Source organism: Rana temporaria, chromosome 6 (assembly GCF_905171775.1).
Source record: "Rana temporaria chromosome 6, aRanTem1.1, whole genome shotgun sequence".
Lineage (NCBI taxonomy): Eukaryota > Metazoa > Chordata > Amphibia > Anura > Ranidae > Rana > Rana temporaria.
Window position 1 is genome coordinate 9,616,082 of NC_053494.1, and position 27,626 is coordinate 9,643,707.

The window sequence follows — 27,626 nt, forward strand, 5'->3', positions numbered from 1 at the left end:
CATTCCAGTCCTCAGCTCCCCCCACACTCCAGCCCTCAGCTCCCCCCACATTCTAGTCCCCAGCCCCCCCCCCACATTCCAGTCCTCAGCCCCCCCCACATTCCAGTCCTCAGCACTCCCCCCCCACACTCCAGTCCTCAGGTTCCCCTAAACTCCAGCCCTCAGCTCCCCCCACACTCCAGCCCTCAGCTCCCCCCACATTCCAGTCCTCAGCTCCCCCCATATTCCAGTCCTCAGCCCCCCCCCACATTCCACCCCTCAGCTCCCCCCATATTCCAGTCCTCAGATCCCCCCACACTCCAGTTCACAGGTCCCCCCACACTCCAGCCCTCAGCTCCCCCCTCATTCCAGTCCTCAGCTCCCCCCACACTCCAGTCCACAGCTCCCCCCATATTCCAGTCCTCAGCCCCCCCCCCCACATTCCACCCCTCAGCTCCCCCCACACTCCAGCTCTCAGATCCCCCCACACTCCAGTCCTCAGCTCCCCCCACACTCCAGTCCTCAGCTCCCCCCACACTCCAGTCCACAGATCCCCCCACACTCCAGTCCACAGATCCCCCCACACTCCAGTCCTCAGCTCCCCCCACATTCCAGTCCTCAGATCCCCCCACACTCCAGTCCTCAGCTCCACCCACATTCCAGTCCTCAGCTCCACCCACACTCCAGTCCTCAGATCCCCCCACACTCCAGTCCACAGCTCCCCCCATATTCCAGTCCTCACCCCCCCCCCCCCCACATTCCACCCCTCAGCTCCCCCCACACTCCAGCCCTCAGCTCCCCCCACATTCCAGTCCTCAGCTTCCCCCATATTCCAGTCCTCAGCCCCCCTCACATTCCACCCCTCAGCCCCCCCATATTCCAGTCCTCAGCTCCCCCCACATTCCAGTCCTCAGATCCCCCACATTCCAGTCCTTGGCTCCCCCCACACTCCAGCCCTCAGCTCCCCCCACACTCCAGTCCTCAGCTCCACCCACACTCCAGTCTCCAATAAAGTGAACACAAGCAGAGAGAATTATCAGTGTAGCTGGGAGAATATTTAAAGCATTTCCATATCCAGGTGAAGTTACTATCACACTACGAGGAAGATCTTTCAGTGAAGCTCGAGGAGTGGAACATCGCAGTTGGTTTCAATTGCAAATAAGCGTGTTTGATCCCAATAATCTGAGATCCATCCCTTCTGGTAAGAGGCTTTATTTGTCATTTATTGTAAGAGAATATACCACAGAAAAAGCATGAATATTCATGAATTTACACAAGAGAATTTATGGACTCATTTTTTGAATACTTTTTGAATATGAATGTGGACTTTTTGTTTGTCAAATATTTTTCATATTTTTAGGATTGCACACGCATTGGTATACAGTGCCTTGAAAAAGTATTCATACCCCTTGAAATTTTCCACATTTTGTCATGTTACAACCAAAAACGTAAATGTATTTTTGGGGGATTTTATGTGATAGACCAACACAAAGTGGCACATAATTGTGAATTGGAAGGAAAATTATAAATGGTTTTCAACATTTTTTACAAATAAATATGTGAAAAGTGTGGGGGGTACATTTGTATGGCGCCCCCTTGAATCAATACTTTGTAGAACCCCCTTTCTCTGAAATTACAGCTGCAAGTCTTTTTGGGGATGTCTCTACCAAGGCTGCCATCAGGGGGGTACAGGCAGTACACCTGTAAGGGGCCCGGAGGTCCCCAGGGCCCCAGATGGCAACCCCCATTTTTTTATTTATTTTTAAATAAAAAAAAATATATTTTTTTAATATATTTTTATTTTATTTTTTATTAAAGGGCCAAGTTTTTTTTTAGGGGTCCGGAGGCCCCCAGCGCCCCAGATGGCAACCCCCCTTTTTTTATTTATTTTTAAATAAAAAAAATATATTTTTTAAATATATTTTTATTTTATTTTTTATTAAAGGGACAATTTTTTTTTTTTTTAGAGAGATTCGGGGGTCCCCAGGGGCCCGGAAATCCCAGGGCCCTGGATGACAACCCCACCCCTTTTTTTTATATAAAAAAAATTTTTTTTTAATATATTTTTTTATTTCTTTCATTTTATATATATATATATATATATATATATATATTGCCCCGGATGGTAACACAACCCCCCTTTTTTTTTATAAAAAGTAATATTTTTTTTATATTATTTTATTTCTTTTTATTTATATATATATATATATATATATATATATATATATATATATATATATATATATATATATATATATATATATATATATATATATATATATATATTATTAAAGGGCTCAGAGGTCCCCAGGGCCCCATGTGGCAAACACCATTTTTTATTTTTTTATAAATGTTTATTTTTTATTTTTTATATATTTTTATTTATTTATTTTATTAAAGGGCCCAGAGGTCCCTATTTTTTCTTTCCAAGGGGCTAATGCCTGGAGCTGTGTAAGGGGCCCCATAATTCCTGATGGCGGCCCTGTTCTCTACCAGCTTTGCACATCTAGAGAGGGACATTTCTGCCCATTCCTCTTCTTTGCAAAATATCTCAAGCTCTGTCAGGTTGGATGGAGAACATCTGTGATCAGCAATTTTCATGTCTTGCCACAGATTTTCAATGGGATTTAGGTCTGGACTGTGACTGGGCCATTCTAACACATGAATATAAATGAAAAATATTATCGGCCTTCAATACACCACTCAGCGCCAAAAATGAAAGTTGCTGTTCAAAAACCAGATAACACAATGAAGGGTTAACATGAGGACAACATTGACTATAATATAAATAAATAATGCACAATCCCTTTAAAATAATCACATATAAAAAGGATAAAAATCTAAGCTGCTGTTTAAAATAGATGAAAATTCAGTGAAAGGTATAAAATTACTAGAAAACAGTCCAACTGTACCAGTCCTATACCAAAACAGCGCTAATGTTGGTAAATGTTAAATGGCTAACCCCACAATAATGGTTTTGGATAGAGAACCAAGTGCAAAAGGAGTCAAACAGTGTCCATGGGTGATCCTATAGAAATAGGCAGCGTGTACCTTCCACCGAAAATTCCTGGTCCACCTCGTGAGAACACACTCCCCCCAGTGCCGGCCCAAGACATTGTGCTGCCTGGTCTCGAGCCAGCATGAGGAGCGGGCGCGGAAGAGAAGAGACATTCTTCCATGCCCGTAATAGAAAAAATAGTCCCTTCCTGCCGCCACCTACACGAACCCAAAACTGCAGGTATTGAGCTATCAGAAAACGATGTTTGGTCAGGGCTGTGGAGTTTTTTTCTACATTAATTAGTAGCCCGGGCCCCCCTGCTGGCTGGGCCCGGTACAACAGGGCCAGTTGTACTGGGTTTTGGTACAGGTCCACTTTGAAGAGTCAGTTTCATCTTTCCCATACAGGTTAAAGTGACAGTGTAACCCCCCCCCCCCAGAAGGTTCCTTTTTTTATATGGTGTACATTTGTTTGTTTGTATTTTCTTTTTGTAAATATTTTTCTTCTGTTTTATCATTGTAGGTGATAATCGGAGTCCAAAATGGTGATACGGGAGTTTGAAGGAAAGCAGCAAGCATCTGATTATCAGAAATTCAGGTTTGAGCCATCGCAAGAAGTAATAGACCTTATCTTCAGTTATTTGGAGGAAAGGGTGAGTGACGGCTTCTGTCTGGTATACGTCCAGCTAAAAACAATAGGCCACTTGTAAAATTTAAAACAGAATTACTTTGCTTAGATTAGCAGAGCCACTCAAGTTATTTTTTCAAAGGGGTTGTCCAGCCAACACTTTTTTTCTATTAGACAGATCAGGGAAGGGGTGCTGTCGGGTTCTTACTGCTATCTGTGACCCAATAAGGAGATTTCCCCAACTTCCTGATTAATGGTGCCACCAGGATGCGAGTAAAAATTTAAGAGGGTCTAACTCACAATCTTTTCAAATATTTCCTAAATACAGTGGAACCTTGGATTGCGAGTAACGCGGTTAACAAGCGTTTCGCAATACGAGCAATTATTTAAAGCGGTTGTAAACACGCATATACAATTTTTTCTTTTCTTTACACCTGCAAGGCAAAAGCCATAATGAGCTAGTATGCACCGCATACTAGCTCATTATGAAATACTTACCTCGGAACGGGGAGAAGAGAACTTACCTGGTCCACGGCGAGCGAGATGTCATCTTGACTCGGCGTGTCTTCCGGGTATCGCCGCTCCAGCACTGTGATTGGCTGGAGCGGCGATGACGTCACTCCCGGGAGATTTTATTCCGGCAAGGGCCGGCCCTTCAGCCGAGGTTCCCCCCTGCGCATGCGCCGCTGCAATCAGCGGCGCATTGCGAGGGGAATATCTCCTAAACCGTACAGGTTTAGGAGATATTCTTTATACCTACAGGTAAGCCTTATTATAGGCCTTATTATAGGCTTACCTGTAGGTTAAAGTAAAAAAGTGGGGTTTAAACCACTTTAAAAATCCTGACTCGGTTTGCAAGTGTTGCCTCGCAAAACAAGCAATATCAGTGCCACCTATCGGTGCCCATCAGTGCTGCATATCAGTGCCCATCAATTCTACATATCAGTGCTTCCTCATCAGTGCCGCCTCATCAGTGCCCATCAGTGCCGCCTCATCAGCGCCTGTCGGTAAAGGAGAAAACAAAATGTTATAACAGAAATGAAGAAAAACACATCCAGGAATCTACACAGGAGCACTTACGAACTCGGCGTTCGTGGGAGATAGGCCCACTATTCATGGCCTCCATGTGAGTGCATGTCTATGTGATTCATCCATTTTTTCTCAAGTACCCTCACAGTATTATGCCATTTTTCCTTTGCTGTTGTTCTTTTATATGTCAATTTGATGCGGAGCTTCTTTCAACTACAAGTTTTGCTGCATCTGTTTGAGTACACACCTGTGGTGTTTTTAGCTGTCCGTGCTATAGCCGTGAGGTGAGCATTTAGGAGCCACCAGAGGTGTTTGCACTGAAGCTTTTTACCAGCACTGAAATTTGAACTTTCTTTGGGCGCACCGCTCTATTAAGACTTTATTCCTTGCCTCTTGCCTATTTTATATTTTCACTATATATATATGTTTGGTTATTCACTATTATGTGTTATCACTTGTAAGTATTTACATTGATGTTTGGTGTTCATGTACATGCTTAGTCGAGCATCCTTCAAGTTTGCACTTTGTTTTATGCTGTATATCTGTTTTTTATCCACCTTGCCATATAGGTTTTTTTTGTCCCTAGTGATTTACTTACTCATCTTGTAAGTTTGTCCAATGTAGTTCACACAGCGCAGACACCATCACTTTATTTTACTTCACCTTCACTTTCTGGCAAGGACAGATTACCACGTGTTTGCAGCAGTGCCCCCTTGCTTCAGCCCCCGATAGCGCAGGAGCCTACCTATATATTTCATTGTTATGACATTATAAATGTAACCCACTCAGCTTCAGCATTCCTTTAAATGGGTCTTCATGCCGAGGAGCAATGAATATATTTGCCAGCACACCGTGGATCGACACAAAGTAGCGTTGAAGCGGATAGTTTATTACAACACAAGCAGAGTGCAACGTTTCGGAGGCATGCAGGACCCCTTCGCCAGGCATCTTTCACATGCCTGACGAAGGGGTCCTGCGTGACTCCGAAACGTTGCACTCTCCTTGTCTTGTAATCATGCAATAAACCATCCGTTTGGACGCAACTTTGTGTCGATCCACTGTGTGCTGGCAAATATCTTTGTTGTGACTGGAACCAGTAACCAGCTGGTTGTTGCTGCAGCACCCAAATTTTGAGAGCTCAGACAGGAATGTGTGCGATGGGAATATGAAGTATTATTTATGCCAGCGAGTTATTAATCATGTGACCACTGTGATTGACTCTCACCTGTGGACACCTGATTGGAAGCCTGTCCCACCAGCTTCCCGATTGGGACTAGAGACGAGACGGAGAGCTGGCTATGCTATAGCTATGACTGTGCTGGGGGCATGCAGTGAGCCTGATCTCAGCACAGAAATGTTGGCTTTCCATGGACTCCTATGTGCAATGCGAGGGTTTTAAAGCCCACCCTCTTTGCAACCACACATAAGCATGATGTGGGCAGCAAGAGGTTAAACTGAAAACACCACCAGTGTCATTGTGATGTATTTTGAAGATGTTTCTGCCTTCCTAGTTTTCCAAACCGTATGGATTGGCCGTGGACGTTGGCTGTGGAACGGGGCAGAACACAAGAATTCTCGCTCCATACTTCAAGAAAGTTCTTGGAATCGACATCAGTGAGGCTCAACTAGAAGAGGCCAAGAAAGCCACGGGGTCACCCAATGTCACATACAGGTGGGGACATTCTAAACATGTTTCATTAGTTACATTCAGGTGAGGACTATTAACATTTGGCCTGGGGGAGCACATCCAACCAAGTAGACCCTTACCTGGGGTCAAACATTGACTGTTTGGCCATTTGAGGAACACCCAAATTATCGGGCTGTTTGACCGTTTGTTCGGAACAGTGTATTGGAAGCCCTGATTGGCTGAAGCAATGAAAGCTTTGCCCTCAGGGCCGGATTCCATTCAAGGCCACCGAGGCCAGGCCTCGGGCGGCAGGGGTGCAGGGGTGGCGCCACGGCAACAGGGGGGGTGAAAATAATCCTGGCCTCGTGGCCTTGTCTGGAATCTGGCCCTGGGGATGCCGCATTTACTATTACTACTGGCACAGGTTCCGCCCACGCTCATTAGGAGCCGCTCCCGGGCCAAGCCGCCCCGCCTAGTTACACTCTCTCTGTGCTCTAACAACACATAACCGCCCACCCATTCACCGCCCAGTCTGCTCCACTATCAACACCGCGCATCCTTGCCCCGCCCCCTGTGTCCTCGGCCACCAGATGCTGCATTCTCCTAATGGTGGATTTGAACCTCCTAAAGGTCTCCACGACAACGCAATGCGCTCTCCCCTCTCACTGGCCAGCAGGGGGGACCAATAGGAGTGACCGGGGTCGCGGGTTTTAGAGACAGGGGAGAGCCGGACACGACCATCCGATCCATTAAGAGGGGAGAGCCTGAGATCCGGACCGGACCATCCGATCCATAGAGAGGGAAGGGGAGTCGTAGTCTATGACTAAGATGCCATTTTAGTTTTAGTCCCATTTAAGTCATAGTATTTTAGTGATTCCTTAAAGCGGAGGTTCACCCTAATAACATGTATATCTGACCAACTCCCTTATATTCGTAACAAGTACTATCCGCAATTAGATTTTTTTCTATGCTGTACGTACCTTGTAATCCATTTTTTCAATCTATTTCTCCCCGCGGGAGTAGGCGTTTTTATGCCTAGGGGGATCGTCATCTGGGAGGTAGCCCAGATGATTGCCGTCTGTTCCTCCCGAACATGCAGAGTGCAGGCGCCGTATAGAGCCGACTCACATCTCCGCATGTTCGGCTTTTTTCGGAAACCCCGTAACTCGTGCGCGTCTACGCAATACGGGGGCGGGGCCTTATCCGCGGGGGGGAACAGACGTCAATCATCTGGGCGACCTCCCAGATGACAATCCCCCTAGGCATAGAAACGCCTACTCCCGCGGGGAGAAGTAGATTGAAAAAATGGATTACAAGGTACGTACAGCATAAAGAAAAAAACTAATTACGGACAGTACTTGTTACCAATATAAGGGAGTTGGTCAGATATACATGCTATTAGGGTGAACCTCCGCTTTAAATCTCCAGTAAATTTTAGTCATCTAAAAAGAATTTTAGTCAACTAAAATCAAATGTGTTTAGTTAAATTGTAATGTATTTCTCAAGAAATTCCAAACTCATTACATACTCCTGGAGTAAAAAAAATCAAATATTTATTGTATTAATGGAACAGAAAAACCGCACTGCCACAACACAGTCCTCAGGCAGCAGCTAGCGTGTGATAACAGGAAAAAATTACAATATAGAAAAGCCGCGCCCAAAATTAAAAAAATTTTTTTGTAACATTAAAAAAGTCTATAAGAGATGAGAGGAGTAATGAATTCCGAGCAGCATCAGACAAATACTTCAGGTGAAAGATCCAAGGCTGGTTTGCATGTAGGGACAATAGCTGGTCAATGCAGCCGGTGACATGCATGCAGTCTGTGTTACCCCACCACCAGAGACATATAGCAGCTTACCAGATGGCAAGCCTTTGATGCAATTGGCTATAGCCCAGCCACGGCCTTTCAATCCCCTGGACCCTTGACTAGGACACTCCGTTGTCACCAACCAGATCACAGCCTCAAATGGTAAATGGTGAGTGATTGCGGTTTGAGACGCAAACACAACCCGTCAGCAGAGCAGCGGCAATTAAGCGGTCCAAATTGCATATATCGGGAAATAGAGAGGGACGCAATAGCGTGATACCGTAAGGTATAACAAATTTATTTAAACAATAGTGTACTTACACTTAAGAAGATAAAAAACAGCATGTAACAAACAGATAAAAGCCGGCCGGCTTGAGGAGCCCTCCTCCTGGGCGTGGTGACGTCACTGACGCTGCCTCCAGACGCGTTTCGTCCTATTGGACGTTATCAATGGGGGTAGGGCTAGCAGCAGTGAGGCACCATAATATAGCGGCCACTCAATGTAAAGGGCGATCCATGGGAACAGACCCCGCCATCTTTATTGAGGGAAATTTTGCCCATACAGCCGCGCATAACTAGCGTGGCCAGGACTAAAGATACACAGCATCCACAATTGTTTTCACAACGAAGTGGAGCTTTACTCACTAGGAGATGGTAACAAAAATTCAGAATTGAGTTTATTAATTATATGGTAAATAAAATCCTAAAACGGACGGGTGAGCTGAGAGAAAGATCTATATATCCGGCACAGGATAGTAATCCCCTCACCTCAGTGTGGCCATCTTGTGGATATTATTGAAACTTATTTATGGAAAGTGGGACAATTTAAAACACTAAAGGGCCAAAGAGACCCTAAGGCCTCCTGCCCTAACAGAAAGGATTTAGTACATAAAAACTAATTTGATATATATAGAAAGGGTACGAAACCCCCTAGTTACAAAATGAAATTTTAAGTGTAGTGCTAATTATTTTACATATTAACTAAGTGATGTAAGACCTTATAGTATAATAAAGTACGAATAAGGAAAGCAGACAAATTACAAGGTGCCTTATAACGTGCACTATGTGATTCGTGTGATTAATAGATCCCTACTATAAGCGGGAAAAAAAAAATTATATTTTTTTTATAAACTGGGCATAAATACATGTGCTCAATATAAAAAATAAATTTACAAGTATATATTTAACCCTCCTTCGGGTTTATCAAAAACCCCAAGGAGGATAGGCCAATAGGCCTTAAATTAAACCTAAACAAATGTGCTCAATATGGATAAATTTATTTCTGTACGAAATAACAGTGTGAATTATATATGTAAAAAATATATTTCATTCTTTATAAAATTCCTATATGGAGAAATGTATTTTAATTATTTGTTTTATATAAAATTAAGGGAGAGAAACTCCTAAATGTAAGTATAAAACTAAAAACCAAAAACATGAAACTAAAAAACCCGCGTCTGTTCCCATAAGACCCTTTCCAGCGGTTCACATCAGGCGTTGTTAATAAAAGCATTCACGTCAGTTTCAATGTTAAGGCCATGGGGGCTGTATGATTTCAAACGATGGATCCACCCCATTTCCATTTTGGAAATTTCCCTAACCAAATTACTACCCCTCCAATGCGCCTTGTACTTGTCAATCCCAAGGAATAGGGTATTGGAGGGGTCCTTATGATGCTTGAGCCTGTAATGATTGGACACAGAGTGATTCTTAAAACCTGCTAGAATATTCGTGATGTGTTCATTTACCCTTATTTGAAAGGACCTCTTGGTCCGGCCTACATATTGTAGCCCGCAAGGGCATTGTACCAAATATACCACCCCCGTGGAGGCACAGGTGATACACGGCACGATCTTGAACTCTTTCAGGGTAACTGTAGAAATGAATGTTGTGACACATCTTTGCTGGTTGCTACTAAGAGCGCATACTCGGCACTTCTTGCATTTATAGTAGCCTTTAAGTTGATCAAAAAAAAACAATGCTTCTAAGGGGAGGATCGATCACATTAATGGAAATTTTATTTCTAAGGGACTGTACTCCTTTGAAGATCACCTTAGGTTTCGATGGCAGAATTTCCCTCAACACCGGATCACTTCTGGCAATATGCCAATGCTTATGAATTAGGTGTGAAATGGAACGGTGTTGGATGGAATAAGAGGTAATGAAAGGCACACCCTCAAAGTATTGGCTACCTTCAGCACACTCTCTTTCACGTAATAGTTCACCTCTGTCTATAGCTGTAATTTGGTCTAGGGTTTCTTTTAAAGATCCCTCACTATACCCCTTCTCTAAGAAACGCTCCGTAAGGACACCTGCTTGGTCTAAAAACTCCTGGTGGTCCGAGCAGTTTCTCCTTAGCCTAAGGTATTGGCTCTTGGGGACTCCTTTAAGCCAAGGGGCGTGGTGACAGCTATCAGTGGGGATAAACGCATTGCGGTCAGTGTCCTTAAAATAAGTGGAGGTGACAAAAGCACCATCCCTGACACTGATCGTCAAATGCAAATAAAGGACACTTGTTTGACTGGCCTCATATTTTAGTTCAATCCCCCTGGTGTTAGAGTTGAGATTAGAGATGAAGCAAGTGAAATCTTCATACTCTCCGGCCCATAGGAGGAGGATGTCATCAACGTACCTTGCCCATAGGGCAACCTGGGGTACATTTTTTGAGTAGATGACATCCTCCTCCCACCTGGCCATAAATAGGTTGGCCAGGCTTGGGGCGTACTTGGCCCCCATGGCCACCCCCTGTGTCCTGCTTATAGAACTCGTTGTCAAACCAGAAATAGTTTGATCCGGCGGCATATTTAAGCAGGGCCATAATAAATTCTACCTGCTTGGTACCTAAACCCGACTCCTTGGAGAGAAAGTGAAAGACTGCCTCCATGCCTAAGGCATGGGGTATAATGGTATACAACGACTTCACGTCAATGGTGACCATCCACATATTTGAGACAACTGTAGAGTTAGACAGGATGTTCATTATGTGCCTTGAGTCCTTAACGTAAGAAGGCATCTTTTTGACTATGGGCTGTAGATAAAAGTCAATATATCTGCCCACCCGGGACGTAATCGAATCTATCCCACTGATTATGGGACGTCCCGGGGGGAGACTGGATCTTTATGCAGTTTTGGGAGATAGTAGATCGTGGGGGTCCGGGGCGCCTGAAGAGGCCTGCAATGCTGCACAGTGCTCTGGAAGGTGGTCTGAGGAAGCCTGTAATGCTGCACAGTGCTCTAGAAGGGGGTCTGAGGAGGCCTGTAATGCTGCACAGTGCTCTGGAAGGAGGTCTGAGGAGGCCTGTAATGCTGCACAGTGCTCTGGAAGGTGGTCTGAGGAGGCCTGTAATGCTGCACAGTGCTCTGTGAAGGTGGTCTGAGGAGTCCTATAATGCTGCACAGTGTTCTGGAAGGTGGTCTGAGGAGGCCTGTAATGCTGCATAGTGCTCTGGAAGGTGGTCTGAGGAGGCCTGTAATGCTGCATAGTGCTCTGGAAGGGGGTCTGAGGAAGCCTATAATGCTGCAGAGTGCTCTGGAAGGTGGTCTGAGGAGGCCTATAATGCTGCAGAGTGCTCTGGAAGGGGGTCTGAGGAAGCCTATAATGCTGCACAGTGCTCTGTGAAGGTGGTCTGAGGAAGCTGATTTTCATCACTGGATGAAAATGTGCTGTACTTTTCATTTAGCTTTTGTCACTGTAAAAATGCAGCTGACAAAATCTTTGACAAACGTTTTTGTTGACAAAATTAACACTGCCCCCTCCTCCTTCTCCTCCTCCATACCCTCCTCTGCTGAACTGTCCAATGAACTACAAGTACCCTCTAAGTGTTCAAGGATATATTCAATGAGTCAGGCTAAAAGATGCCATGCAGTACTTCAGCTGGTCTGTCTAGGGCAAAGGAGCCATACCAGAGCAGAGATTCTGGCAGCTCTGCAGGGGCAGGTCCAGAAGTGGTTTATGCCATGCCAGCTGGAGCCAGGAATGGTGGTATGCAATAATGGCTCAAACCTCCTGTCCGCCCTTAGACAGGGAAAGTTGACATCTTTTACTAACCTGGCACATGTCCTCAGTTTAGTGGTGCAGCGTTTTTTTTAAACAGGTGCCCAGGTTTGGAAGAGCTGTTGAAGCAGGCCAAAAGACTCTGTAGCCATTTCAGGCGGTCATACATAGCCAGTGCTTGGTTGTCTGTAATTCAGCGGGAATTTCACCTGCCTGTAATCCGCCTGGTTTCATGACATGCCCACCAGGTGGAACATGACTTTGGCAATGCTGCAGCGGCTGCACATGCAGCAGAGGGCTGTCAAAGAGTACATTTGTGAGTATGGCACAACGACAGGCTAAGGCCGGCTCTGATTTTTTTCATTTATTCCCCCATGCCAATGGCTGCTGGTAAAGGATGCATGCACTGTACTGTCACCATTTGAAGGTACACCCAATGGAAATTTTGCTAATATTATTAGCAGTGAGTTTAAGTAAGAGATTGCAGACAGGATACAAGAGATGGTTGGAGACTGCAGACTGCCTTTTTGCATTAAAGGTGGCAATAATGGGCAACAATAAATTCATATTAATTTAAATTCATATTAATTAAAATGGCAAATCTAATACAATTTATATATAAAAATATAAATATATTTTTTTAAAACTGTTGTTTCCGGCAAAGTGCATCCTGCATTTTTGGTTTCGGCACCAAAATTTCCATTCGGTTCACCCCTACGCTAAACTCATCCCGTCCCCACAGAGCAGAAGATGATGAAATCTCTTGAGGACACCATAAAGAGGAGTTTATGTAATGCCTTTCCTGACTCTGGTAGGTTACAGTCTCATGGAAAACTTTGTTTTGAGGCTTCTGTTGGTCAAGATAGGATAGGTGGAGAAGGGGGCCGCTTCAGTGATGCCTTTCCAAATTTTTTCAGTCCTCGCCGCCCAGGGCTGTCAGCTTTCACATCCCATCGGTAGCGTCTTCATCATATGGTGGGAGATGATTTAGGGGTGAGTTCAGATATAGAGAGCTTTCCAGTTGACGATCCACTGGGTTACATGAGTATAGACCACTGGCTAGAACTTTCCCAGTATGCAATAGAGCTGCTGGGCTGCCCTGCATCCAGCATGCTTTCCGAATGGGCATTCAGTGCTGCCAGAGGTTTAGTGACAAATGAAGAGCGTGTCTGTCCACAGACTCTGTGGACCGACTGACATTTATCAAAATGAATGAGTCTTAGATTAGCAGCAACTATCAAGCTCCTGATGCTGATGATGTCGCTGATTAAGTGCTTTCTGAAATCTCTGAAAGACTGTCTAGGCTGGCTAGCTTTGTTGGTGTTTTCATCTGGAAGATAATTTTTGGTGTTGTTTTTATGGGCACAAACACCCAAGGACCAATTTTTCCACACTTGTTTGACAGGTTCATATCTGCAATTTTTGACAACAATTACTGGCTGCAGCATTGGCCTGGTACACATTAATTCTAGTATAGACAGGGTGAATGTGACTAGAGAACCCCTTTGTGTCACCTGGGCAGGGGTAAGGCAGAAAAGTCAGAAGCACAGAGCCCAGGGTTGGGGCTTTCAATGCAACCAGATGGCGTCACTAAAAGTCTAATTTGTCATTCCTGCAGTCTCTGTCCAGCTGAAGAGGTGCCGGTTGGTGACGCTTCTGTCGATCTACTAACAGCGAGTGTTGCTGCCCATTATTTTACCATTGAGCCGTTTCTAAAAGAGGTAAAAACAAACTGAGTCTTCTTGTTTTATTGTTTGACTACTGCACCTTGTAATATGTGATATACATTACATACACCTGACCCCTGCATTCTGTACATTGTACAATGTGCTGTATGTTGAATACTGCAGACAGCTGTATAATTTATGCATTTTATGGGCTCTATTCTGTACCGTGTACATTATGATTTGCTTACATAACCTAAACTGCTATTTGTAGGCTGTGCTGTATATTGCATACAGTGGATCACTGGAATCTGTTTACTGTGCTGTGCAATACATACACCAAACTAAACTCCACTAAGAAAGGCCACACACCCAAAGCCTCTGCTTCACTGCTGTTTAATCCATTGACAGCACACACTGAAAATTCCTGCTGGAAGCCGATCTCTAACGCGTTTCACCCATCACAGGGCTTCATGATGAGTGCACCATTTTAGGGGTGTGGCTTCTGGGAGGATTTTTCAGTGTTTTTCCTTGTCAGTGGATCAAGAGTGGACTTCTGGGCTTGAGTACCCGGCTGGTGTATAGGAGGTGAAGGAGGATATGGGTTGATTGTGAGCAATTATGTGGGCTGGGATCATTGAACATACAAACGAACGAAGGGCTATATATTACATACACTTAGTGGCGTAGGGTGAGTCAAGGTAAGTAGTTTGCACCCCCTAACCCATGGACTTTTAACAGTCCCTTCCACTAGTACTGACCTACCTCACCACTACACAGACCTACCTGATTCCTTCACTGACCTACCCCTCCCCCTCCATGTCCACGTCCCTGGGCCCAGTGGGCCAGCAACACGTCACTCACCTCTTTCTTTTTCCCGAGTCCCATCCGGAGCAGAGGAGAGACACATCGTACCAGCATAGACATAGCCAGACAGTGAGGCGGGACAATCATGCAATCATGCAATCATGCAATCATGCACCGACAGCGATCTTCACCCACAAGCCAGACCCGCCCCGTGGCTGAATGTGAAAACTTCATCACAGGGCAGTGGGCACCCATGTCCGCCGCTCGTCCATCACAGAGCGGCGGTCACAGAGCGCAGTCCAAATGCGGGCCACCAGACGGGACAATGTAGAAGGCTGGACAGAGTGACTCTGGATGGTAGGCACGGAATGCGCCCCCCCAAAATGTTGCACCGGGGCCACGTCCCCTCTGCCCCCCCACGCTACACCACTACATACACTGAACTGCTACACTCTATACCCTGTGCTACTGTGTTTCCCTGAAAATAAGCCCGGGTCTTATATTAATTTTGGCAACCTAAAACCAAATGGGCTTATTTTCGGGGGATGTCTTATTTAACTATGGTATGTACAATGATCTTAAAGTGGTTGTTACCCTAAAGAAAAAAAAGAAAAAATCCTTTTCCTTTAAAGCATGATAGATCTCCAGTGTTGCCTGTCTTCTCCCCTCCCCCTCCATGTCAGGTCAGGAGTCAGTATTTTGATGTAAATAGCATCTTAAAATCAAATCCAATTCAATTTGTAGGAATGGGGTGCAGCGTGTGATTGTTTTGTGGGCAATACGGTACCTTTCTTGCAGCTTCCCTGGCTGTCGAATGGTCTGCCTGGGCTCTTCTCTGCTCCGGGATCCCCGCTGTCATCGGGCGGGAGGAGAGCGGAGGGGGGAGCCGGTGTCCTGCTGGCGTCTGCCTGCTCCATGCGCTAAGGAGGGAGGGGCTGCGGGCATCGGGTGGGCGTAGAGAGGAGAGGGGTTGCCGCTGTGCAGCTGGCGTCAGCCCGCTCCTTGTCGTGATACAATAAAGATCACTGATTTTATATCCAGCAGTGCCGACTGTGCGCTGGGGAGGGGGGGCCGCGGGCGTCAGCCGAGAGGAGAGGAGAAGACCTCCGATGAGTCTGCAAATAGGGTGTAATCATTCTGAAAGGTGGATTTAAAAAAAAAATGTTAAACTTAAATTTTACTAGGGCTTATTTTCGGGGTAGGGCTTATATTGCAGCCCTCCCCAAGAATCATGCTAGGTCTTATTATCAAACGTCTGCACTCTATACACTGCTATAAATTATACCCTCCCCCCCTCATTAAACTCTATATGCTAAAATATAAATTTTTTCCTTTTTTTTTATTTTTATAAATTCGGTATTTCATCCTGGTCAGTGAAGGGGCACACTTTTGCTGATAAATTAATGTAGATGTCATCATTTCAGGTCGATCGGGTCTTAAAGCCAGGAGGCTGCGTTGCTATCTTCACCTTCACCACCAGTATAGAAGTCCACTACAAGGACTTCTCAGAACAGATGACTCAAGTCTTGGCAGAGGTCAGTACTGAATATCTTTGTGTTTTCAGAGTCCCCCGTCTTTTATACTGCCTTGTCTGAGATCACTGATGTCTTTGTGAGTGATAAGAAATTCTGGCATAAGTCTGATTTATGAATTTGGAAATGGGCTCCTGCACTCCCCTTTCTTTCTTCACTGTGCCGCACCCTCTGGGGGCTTCCAAATCTGGAGCGCTCAATATGCAAATACTGACTGATTCCAAAGTCAGAGCTATGCCCCGCCCACTCCATGTACAATACTTCCATTGGTCATAAAGTGGCAGTGCATTGTACTGGGGGGGTGCTGGTAGCCCTCATACACATAATCTGGGGTTCCGGGGCCCCTCAGCATGAATATAGTATATGTTGGTACCTTGTTGCACAGTCTGTTTTCCTTTAGAAAATCAACACCCAATTAATGCTTATTAGGGATGAGCCAAACACCCGCCCCGTTCGGTTCGCACCAGAACCTTCGAACCTTCGAACGTTCGCACGAACATTGACGTCTATGGGACTCGAACGTTCGAATTCAAAAGTGCTCATTTTAAAGCCTAATATGCAAGTTATTGTCGTAAAACTTTTTTGAGAACCCGGGTCTTGCCCCGGGGAACATGTATCAAAGGAAAAAAAGTTTTAAAAACAGTGGGCCAGATTCATGTACAATGGCGCATCTTTGGACCGGCGTAGTGCATCTTTTTTACACTACGCCGGACCAGCGTGGAGAGGCAGGTAGGGTATTCACAAAGCACTTGTGCCTAACTTTGCACCGGCCTAACTTAATTTCCTCGGCGTAAGTGGAAGTGGGTGTGACCTTATGCAAATGATGTTCTGAACGTGGAGCAGTGATTTACGCCCGGCGTATCTTGAACGGAGCATGCTCAGTACGTTCGTTCCCTTCTGAGCATGCTCACAACTATGCCGGCCCAACTTACAGAGATACGCCGGCCCAACTTACGCCCAGCCGATGCAAATGTACATCCAGTTTTATTCCCCCCCCAGGGAAGGTACATTTGCTGTGAGATGGCTACTCCCGTTCCCCACAGGCAGAGGAGGAAAAAAAACTTTAACACCCAGGAGATGTCAGCCCTCATAACAGCAATGGAGACTTATGACCAGGGCCGCCATCAGGGGGGTACAGGCAGTACACCTGTAAGGGGCCCGGGGGTCCCCAGGGGCCCAGATAGGAACCCCCCTTTTTTTATAAAAAAAATATATATATTTTTTAATATATTTGTAATTATATTTTTTTGATGGACAAGAAGGCCTGGCTTGCAATCTCTGCTCTAATTCATTTCAAAGGTGTTCTATCGAGTTGAGGTAAGGACTCTGTGCAGGCCAGTCAAGTTCCTCCACCCCAAACTTGCTCATCCATGTCTTTATGGACCTTGCTTTGTGCACTGGTGAGCAGTCATGTTGGAACAGGAAGGGGCCCTCCCCAAACTGTTCCCACAAAGTTGGGAGCATGAAATTGTCCAAAATGTCTTGGTATGCTGACGCCTTAAGAGTTCCCTTCAATGGAACTAAGGGGCCAAGTCCAACCCCTGAAAAACAACCCCCCACCATAATCCCCCCTTTCATCAAATGATTTGGACCAGTCCACAAAGCAAGGACCATAAAGACATAAATGAGTGAGTTTGGGGTGGAGGAACTGGACTGGCCTGCACAGAGTCCTGACCTCAACACCTTTGGGATCGAATATTCCGATGGACGTGTTTTGTCGTATAATCAAACCATCTGTACACTCCATCGGACAAAAGAGCAGAAAAACTACGTAGTTTCGTGAATGTTGGCTGAAAAAGTTCTGCCGTCTGTATGCAGAACAAGTTCACGGCCAGTGCCTTTCGGACAAAAAAATATATATATAATTATTATTATTATCATTATTATTATTATTATTAAAGGGCCCAGAGGTCCCGGATGGAAAGCCCCCTTTATTTGGTAATTTATTTTTATAAAAAAAAGGGGGGTTGCCATCTGGGGCCCTGGTGGCCTCCGGACCTTTAAGGGGGTTCCCATCCGGGCCATCCGGGCCCTCTCCAGCTGACTTGAGCAAGTCTGGTGCAAAGTTACCCCTGCTTTATAAAGGGTAACTTTCCGCTGCAAACCAGAGTTACACGCACCGGGAGTAGCCTGCGCCGGCAATTCGTAATTTGCTGAATCGGACCAACTCCCTCATTTGCATATTTAAAATAGAAAAACCAGGGCCGCGCTAGTTCAGACCAGCGTAAATGGGCGCCCACGCCGCACCGGCGTGGAAAGGTCCAAACGAAAAAAAAAAATCTACGTTACGGCGTAATATTGTTTGCTGAATACGGCGCGGAGATACGCCGGCGCAAATTGGCATTTACGCCGCGCATCTCAGTCTACACCGGCGGAAATTGTTCCTGAATCTACCCCAGTGGGCCAGATTCACGTATCTGGGTGCATCTTTGTGCGGGCGTAGCGTATCCTATTTACACTACGCCGCCGCAACTTAGACAGGCAAGTGCTGTATTCACAAAGCACTTGCTCCGTAAGTTGAGGCGGCGTAGCGTAAATTGGCCGGCGTAAGCCCGCCTAATTCAAAGTAGGCTGGTAGGGGGCGTGTTTTATGGAAATGAATTGGTGACCTTCATGTAAATGAAGCGCCGATCGTACGGCGCATGCGCGCGCATGCTCAGTATCACGTCGAATTTACTCCATAAGATACGCCGGCTCAATGCCTGTGATGTGAACGTAACCTACGCACAGCCCCATTCACGTACGACTTACGTAAATGACGTAAAAAGATGCGCTTGTTCCGACGTCCATACTTTGCATTACCTTACGCCTCATATAGCAGGGGTAACTTTACGCCGGACGTAATCCCAGGTGAGTATTACATAATGAGCTAGTATGCATACTAGCTCATTATGCCTTTGTCTTGCAGGTGTTAGCTTTTGAATTTTTTTCAAAAGTGGGTTTACAGCCACTTTAAGGCAGCAAGATTTGGCCAGTGATTGGATGTGGGGGGGGGGTGAAGGAGAGGTCAGAGTCTAGGATTATACCTAGCACCTTGGCATGTGTGGAAGCACTAATGGTTGTGCCGTAGATCTCAATGGTAAAGTCATGGGGAGGGGATCGGGGAGGAGGAAATATTACAAGCTCAGTTTTAGAAAGATTGAGTTTGAGGAAGTGGTGTAACATCCATACTTATACAGTATCTCACAAAAGTAAGTACACCCCTCACGTCTTTGTAAATATTTTCTTGTATCTTTTCATGTGACAACACTGAAGAAATGACACTTTGCTACAATGTTGTGTAGTGAGTGTACAGCTTGTATAACAGTGTACATTTGCTGTCTCCTCAAAATAACTCAACACGCAGCCATTAATGTCTAAACCATTGGCTAAAAAAGGGAGTACACCCCTAAATGAAAATGTCCAAATTGGGAGCAAAGTGTCAATACTTTGTGTGGCCGCCATTATTTTCCAGCACTGCCTTAACCCTCTTGGGCATGGAGGTCACCAGAGCTTCACAGGTTGCCACTTCCTCTTCCCCTCCTCCATGATGACATCACAGTGCTGGTGGATGTTGGAGACCTTGCGCTCCTCCACCTTCCGTTTGAGAATGTCCCACAGATGCTCAATAGGGTTTAGGTCTGGAGACATGCTTGGCCAGTCCATCACTTTTACCCTCAGCTTCTTTAACAAGGCAGTGGTCGTCTCAGGCCGCGTACACACCATCGGTCCAAACCGATAAAACGGAAAGGAAGTTCAGGTTCATCGGTCTGTTGTCGTTCTGTTGTCCTTCGGTCCAAAAAAAGAGAACTTGCTTTAAAATCGGATCGATGGACGGCTGACCGATAGGTCAAAACCAATGGTTGGTACACAAAAGCATCGGTTCAAAACCCGCGCATGCTCAGAATCAAGTCGACACATGCTTGGAAGCATTGAACTTCGTTTTTTTCAGCACGTCGTTGTGTTTTATGTCACTGCGTTCTGACACGATCGGTTCTGGAAACGATGGTGTGTACGCACATCAGATCATCAGTCTGCTTCAGCGGTGAACAGATAAAAATGGTCCGTCGGACCATTCTCATCGGATGGACTGACCATGTGTACGCAGCCTTGGAGGTGTGTTTGGGGTCGTTATCGTGTTGAAATACTTCCCTGCAGCCCAGTCTCTGAAGGGAGGGGATCATGCTCTGCTTCAGTATGTCACAGTACATGTTGGCATTCATGGTCCCCTCAATGATCTGTAGCTCCCCAGTGCCGGCAGCACTCATGTAGCCCCAGACCATGACACTCCCACCACCATGCCTGACTGTAGACAAGACACACTTGTCTTTGTCCTCCTCACCTGGTTGTCACCACACACGCCTGACACCATCTGACACCAAATAAGTTTATCTTGGTCTCATCAGACCACAGGACACGGTTCCAGTAATCCATGTCCTTAGTCTGCTTGTCTTCAGCAAACTGTTTGCGGTCTTTCTTGTGCATCATCTTTAGAAGAGGCTTCCTTCTGGGACAACAGCCATGCAGATCAATTTGATGCAGTGTGCGGCGTATGGTCTGAGCACTGACAGCCTGACCCCTCCCTCCCACGCCAATTTTTTTTAAATAGCGTGGGGTCCCCCCAAAATCCTTACCAGACCCTTATCCGAGCATACAGGGGGGAAATAGGTGATTTGGGGGGGCTCTGCCAAGGGCCTCTTCTCATCAACCCTGGGCTGTGGTTGTCGGGGTCTGCTGGCGGGGGGCTTATCGGAATCTTGAAGCACCCTTTAACAAGGGGGGGGCAGATCCCAGCCCCCCTATGTGAATGGGTGGGGGTACATTCACCCCAAAAAGCAGTGAAATGTTAAAAAAACAAGAGCCGATATTGACAAGTCTGGAGTGGTCTTCTTTCTTTTCAATAAGTGACTTATCAAAACTGGCTCTTGTTTTTTTTTATTTTTGGGGGGGGGGGAGAATAGGTAGGGGTATGATGTACCCGATACCAATTCACATGGGGGGCAGGATCTGGGGGCCCCTTTGTTAAAGGGGGCTTTCAGACTCCAATAAGACCTTTTCCTGCATACCCCGTCAACCACCGCCGAGGGTTGTCAGGAAGAGGCCCTTGTCCCCATCAACATGGGGGCAAGGTGCTTTGGGGTGGGGGGGGGAAACCCCATGTTGAGGGCATGCTGTCTGGTATGTTTTGGGGGTGCTCACTTTCCTGACCAGTAATAATGTGACAATAGTATTACCTGCTTTTATGGATGGTCCCTCCAGTTGAGAAAATACACTTCACACAATAAATATATTTAAATCACAAAGGATAAGTTTACTTTATGTGAAGTTAAAGAAACAAACATAGATTTGAACACAAACAAACAACCGTTAGGTAATGACTCACTGATTCTGCAAGGGCCCTTGCTGGAATCAACAATCACTATTAAAGAAGAATCTAAACTAAGAATGGTACCATTCAGTTAAACCAGTGCTTCTCAAATAGTGGGGCGCGCCCCCCTGGGGGGCCGCGAGGCTCCGTAAAGGGGGGCTCCTTTGACCTCGGCAAATACTGCATACTGCAGAGAGAGGGAGCAGTGTGGCGCAATCACTTGAGATTGTCCCAGCGCAGCCCCAGTAGCAGCCCGACGCGGAGGACCACGTGACCCTTTCGAGGAGAACTATCCTGATTGGCCAAACCCGCCCGTGTGACCCTTTGTAGACACGAAGTGTAGCAGACCCTCAAGTGACATCATGGAAAAAATTTTAACAGGGATGAGAAGACAGGCGGAGAGAGAAGGAGATAACAGAAAGTCTCCCGAAGGCTAAGACGAGGAAATATGACGAGGCGTATGTAGCGAGGCGTATTCTTTGTTGTAAATTGATCCACATTTCTTTCTTTTTTTATTCTCTTATACGTTAATAAGGATACGGTGTTATGCAGAGGTGTACTTATAACAATTTTATAGACAAATGATACTATTTACAGTCGCGCGGGGGGGCACGAAATGTTTTCTTCTTCCTAGGGGGGGCATGACAGAAAATAATTGAGAAGCACTGAGTTAAACTAATGTGGAACTAATGTAGGTAGTCTGTGCTCGCGAGCTCCCTCTAGCGAGCAGTCCTGTAAAACAGCTAAAGAATGTCTCGAGACTAATATACACGTTGCGGCCGGTCGGTGCACTTTAGTTTTGTAATCCGCAAGTTGTAAATGATGAAAGGAAGTTAATGAGATGGGTGTCTGGAACAACAACGTTGGTGGACTGATCGCTGGTCAGCGTCAGTCACTTCTGTATAACAACTATAAAGTTAACAGGGGCCTCTGAGTTTCAGCCAGAGGCCTAACACGTGTCTCTGGCTTGTAGGGTGGCACTAAGGTGTCTGTCTAAAGGGAGAGCTAGAAGTTGAGCATGTGCTCTCTCACCCGACAGGCTCGATCCGCCTGAGTTCTTCTCAGAAGGCGCGTTGATAAATCACTGCTCCACAGCACAAGGATCCTGGATGAGGGTTCTCCACTGTTTCAGTTGTCAGCTGGGCTGCCTCTTCGATTTCCAGGAACACGGGCTGGATACTGGAGTCTTGCTTCCTTCCGGATGGCTGGTCTCTCGGTGGATTTAGGCCCAGGCTTCTGGCCTAGCAGCACGGCTGTGCTGTGTCAGCAGCTTTGCAGAGGAGAGAAGTGCATGTCCCGAGAGAGAGAGCACAGCCACTCCTTTTCCTTAAATAACCTCCCCCATAAATCTGTGCGGAGGTGTCACATGTTCAAATGATGCAGGGCATTGTGGGAAGGGTAGTCTGTTTCTCCTAAGAGTCAATGGAGTCCATATCTCCCGCTACTTGAAGTCCCACAATGCATAACTCCTTAAAGGTAACTTACATATTTACAAGCGTGAATAAAGTTCCAGCGGGGATGGCCTGTCATTAGACTCTGACAGGATGACCCTGCTACATGAACCTATCCTAAATGCAGGTCAGTCATGAAAGAATTATTGAGAAATACCTCCATTGTCTCCAACAGACAGATTTCACTTATTTTTCAGATGATAGATAGTCTGGTCCCATATAAGCATGAGAAGCTTCGACATCTCAGGAATGGATACAAGGAAATGTATGAATCCATCCCATACCCCGACAAAAGAAGGTCTGACTACTTCTATATATCAATCATCTAATATGTGGTAACCTCTGGTCACCGGCTCCCGTTAACGTCGGGAATTTACAATGTCATACTGCCAAATGTGTTCAGAAAATAGCTTAAAGGGTTAATTTTATTTTCTGTTCAGGATTACAAGAATATAATCAGATTTTTTTTAAACATTATTTTACAAATAAATAGAACAGTGGGTGTGAGCAATGCACTGGATGTATAGAACTCTCCACTTTAACCTTTCATTTCATGTCTCTCTAATGGAAAGTCTACTGATCCAGCACCGCTTCCTCCTCCACTATCTGACAAGACACACCCTGTCACCTTATATACAGATTACTGATCCAGCACCGCTTCCTCCTCCACTATCTGACAAGACACACCCTGTGTCACCTTATATACAGATTACTGATCCGGCACCGCTTCCTCCTCCACTGACAAGACACACCCTGTCACCTTATATACAGACTACTGATCCAGCACAGCTTCCTCCTCCTCTATCTGACAAGACACACCCTGTCACCTTATATACAGATTACTGATCCAGCACTGCTTCCTCCTCCACTATCTGGCAGGACACACACCTTATAATTGAAAAGATAAAGGGGATTGGAAGGTGAACACTCAACAAGGTCATGCTGAATCTCGCCTTCCTCAGGACATTTTGATAAGCTTGTAGCTTATTCAGGGCCGGTGCAAGGATCTTTGCCAACTCAGGCGAAGGTGCATTTTGAGAGGCTGTGAGGCGGGCGGCGACGGGCAGAGAGTCGCTGATTGTTACTATTACTAGTAAGGAAAAAATATGTCCCCGGATTTCATTTTATAAATCTGGTCACATTACCCCAGGCCCATAGAACTATTGTCCCCACTTGAAATTTTCAGGGCGGGTCTTAAACATAAATGGGTGTGGCCTTGACAGGAAGGGGTGGGTCATATTTAAACTGGGGGGGGGTGCACAAGTTTAGTCAGGCCTAGGGCAGCACACAACCTAAATACACTACTGCACAGGGGTCCTGTAATGCAAGGCTTTCTCCCTGGTGTGGAGTGTCGTGCTCGCCCCCTCCCTTGGACTACGGGAGAGTCAGGACGCCCACGAACACACAGCTCCTTTCTCTACCTGCAACGTAGAGAGTGTCCTGACTCTCCTGTAGTCCAAGGGAGGGGGCGAGCACGAAACTCCACACCAGGGAGAAAGCCTTGCAGTACTGTGTGGAGTTACAGACAGAAGAACAGGAAGTGAGGATTTCTCAGAAGAAATAAGGACATTTGAAAGCAAAATGGAAGGATGAGGTAAGTGAAGGAGGACTGCACTAGGAAAAAAATTGTACTTTTACAACCCCTTTAATCTAGCCAGCCAGCTGTGAATGGAGTGAAAAGCCAGGGAAGGAGCCGAACGAGCCTCAATGGAAACAAACAGACGCGGGACTTCCAGGCTTAAAGGTTTTGTAGGCCAGCAAAACCTTTAAGCTGAGGTCACCTCAGTGTGGTTGCAGCAGTCATTTCCTATTTAAAGCAGAGGTTCTGCCGGAATTCGTTTTTTAAAAGCCAGCAGCCACAAACACTGCAGCTGCTGACTTTTAAAATACGGACATTTACCTGTACAGTGCGCCCGCGATGTAGGCAGCCAAGGACGAGCAGTCGCTCGTCCCTCAGCTGCACCCGCCGCCATCCTTGGTTAGGGAATCGGGAAGTGAAGTGTTGCAGCTTCACTGCCAGGTTCCCTACTGCGCAAGCGTGAGTAGCGCGGGGGGCCGTCACTTTCCCAGAAGACAGCGGGGTGTGGCCAGGGCGTGACTACCGCACGAGTCTGTTCCCGGAAGTGGGAGCAAATACCTGTCTTGGCTTATTCAGTAACATGACATGAGGAATCGCCACGCCCGACACGCATAGTCAAGACTACTGCCACATACGTTCCCTCCTGAACCTAGAAATGTAAAGATTGCATTTTTTAAACCTTTTCGTTAACTCACAGTGATATTTGCCTTTGCAGGATAGAAAACATTGTGACCAAGATCCGAATGCCATTGTCAAGGCTGCTGGGTTTTTTTCAGACCTTACCCATGTTCCCGATCTATCTTGAGACTAAACCTGAGGAAGCGAAGGAAATGATAAGAACAGCAGAGGAAAGGTGAGAATGTAGGTGAATGGGACAGGAAAGACCAGCAGAGAAAAAACGGCTCTGTCCACGAAAGGGCTAAGTAAGCAAAAAAAGAAAGCCCAAATCCAACTAACACCTTTTTTAAGCTATTAAAGCAAAATAATTTATTTTTTTCTTGGGTTATTTTTAATAAAAGGTCCATACTGGTAATCAAACCTGGGCCTGGTCCATACAGGGGTACAGACCTTCTGTTATGGGACTGGAGAAAGTGCAGCTAGAGTATAATTGAATGATGATGCAGCTGTGGGGGAACAGCCACGGGGCCCTCAGCAGCTAGGGTGACCACTTGTCCCGGATTGCCTGGGTCAATCCCGCATTTTGGAGGTCTGTCCCGGGCACCTTCATTCCAGGACAATACAGTGTCCCGGAATGAAGCTGACACAGCCACCCCCCTCCCCTCTATCTGTTGCCCCCAAAAAGGGCAACCACATCGCCGCTTTACTCACTGACAGCACTTGTCCTGCCCGGGAATGTCTGGAGAGGAACAATCCCCGCCCCCTGCTTGTGATTGGAGAAATCATAAATCCCACCTCTTGTGTCTAATCACAGCAGGGCAGTGTAAAGCCAGCGTTGGAACAAGATAAAACGGGTCTCTGCCAGTCAGGGCAAGTGCTGTCAGTGAGTAAAGTGGCGAGGCGGCTGCCTTTTTTGGGGACGTGATCAGTTCCTCTGGGTAGAGCGTGCATGCGCTGCCCCAGCTGTGCTGTGATTCATTACATCACAAGCTGGTTTTTGGGAAGGAGGTCCCTGAATGGCCGTTTTGGGAATGTGGTCACCCTATCAGCAGCTGCTGTTGGAGGGAAGGAGAAGAGGGCAGCCGGGAGCACTGTTAGGGTATACAGGGGGGCCTGTTGAAAACAGGTGACATGGGGGCCCGGACAACTGGGAGGTGGGGGTGATCAGAGCGGGGGGGGGCACAAATACTAGAACCAATTCCCCTGCAGTGCAGCCAGAGGGAGAGGAGGAGAAGCCGGGAGCACTGCAGGTGGAGCCTCAAGAGGATCAGTGTCAGCGATAGGGCAGTACAACCTGTTCTCCCGCCCCCCCCCCCCCTTTTGAACTGATGGGGCCAAGTACAGGAGGGTGGCTGTATGGCCTTATCCACAGTCCTGACACACAGCCCCCTAAATTATAAAAAAAAAAATAACAGGACTTCACAGGAAGATGGTGATGTGGGTTTTGGGGATGGAGGATGCATCAATGATTCATGTTACACTCCAAATATGAATGTAATATTAGCATGATCCAAAAAGGTCGACTGAGCCTTTAATCCCATTGGAAGCCACCTAAAAACTCTTTTGAGTGGAGTTAGGTTTGGAAAGATTCAATCTTTGGGAATGTTCTCAGACTCCACTGTACCTTATTTCATGTTTCAGGTTCCTTCGGCTCATGGGGACGTCCTCCAGGGAAACGGAGGTTGAAGTTTGGCTAAAAAACATCCTGGTATTGGCTTCTAAACCTCAGTGAAGGAAGAGTTTGGAAAACCAACGCTGAACCCTGCAAGACGTGGCTGGAGACCCCGCTAATCAGGATTTTACCATATCAACGTTCTGTTAACAGTTTCAATATGTCAGATGTACAAATGGAAAAATCTCGCACAATCTGCTCTGTATAGAATCAAACCACAAAGTAAATATATACACCTAAGAGTTACCGATGAGACAAAATGATCAAATGTGACAATGTAACAAAAGGTCCAAATAAAGAAAAACATATCTAAAGGTATACATTTGTATCTTTTTGTGATGATTTATCTTCAACTACCACTGTGTATGAAGCCCCCCTAATAGCTCAGTCCCCATACACCAGTGCCTACAAAGAACTCACCAGAGGGTATTGACCGTATTATGACTTGTGGTCTACAGTTCTTGATTAACCTCTTCATGGCAGCTTTAGGCTCATACTGTATGTGGCAGGTGGTACTTAACATCCATCATCTGCACAAATGCATTCCTGTGGTGTTCTGGATGGGCATTCAATCAGAACCACTAGAATTGTGACTGAACTGTCACTGACTGCTCGTGGTCAACTACCGACGATAGGGAGTTGGTAGGACAGTCTCCAGATGACATCATCACTGTGCAGCCAATTACAGTGCTCAGGATGATCAGGAACCCTTCCTACCAGTCTCAGTTGTCATGACCTGGTAGTGACAAGAGGTTCAATCAAGAGGCTGCAGGAGCAGGGAAGCACAGCGGCTGGCAGGAGGACCTGTTGGCGCATCATTGAGGGCTGGCTACAAAAGCATGGAAGAGATAGCCGGCTCCTGATAAATAAGGAAGGGAATATGGCGGCGCAGGC

The 27,626-nt window shown here is 46.2% G+C and overlaps 1 protein-coding gene across 1 annotated transcript; it reads left to right on the forward strand.

Annotated features, from left to right (window-relative positions):
* The first annotated feature begins 998 nt into the window (after nucleotides 1-998).
* LOC120944338 (uncharacterized methyltransferase C25B8.09-like) lies at nucleotides 999-26,887 on the forward strand. Its single transcript, XM_040358390.1, has 8 exons — nucleotides 999-1,180; nucleotides 3,500-3,629; nucleotides 6,145-6,305; nucleotides 13,681-13,783; nucleotides 15,958-16,068; nucleotides 23,061-23,161; nucleotides 25,158-25,295; nucleotides 26,702-26,887. The coding sequence occupies exons 2-8, from the start codon at nucleotides 3,519-3,521 to the stop codon at nucleotides 26,790-26,792; spliced, it is 816 nt and encodes a 271-aa protein (XP_040214324.1). The 5' UTR covers nucleotides 999-1,180; nucleotides 3,500-3,518; the 3' UTR covers nucleotides 26,793-26,887.
* Nucleotides 26,888-27,626: the final 739 nt, after the last annotated feature.

Excerpts from the sequence above, each read along its gene's own strand:
- LOC120944338 (XM_040358390.1), top strand. The coding sequence starts at position 3,519 with ATGGTGATACGGGAGTTTGAAGGAAAGCAGCAAGCATCTGATTATCAG. Across the intron at positions 3,630-6,144 it reads TCAGTTATTTGGAGGAAAGG|TTTTCCAAACCGTATGGATT; the intron begins GTGAGTGACGGC and ends CTGCCTTCCTAG. Across the intron at positions 16,069-23,060 it reads TGACTCAAGTCTTGGCAGAG|ATGATAGATAGTCTGGTCCC; the intron begins GTCAGTACTGAA and ends CTTATTTTTCAG.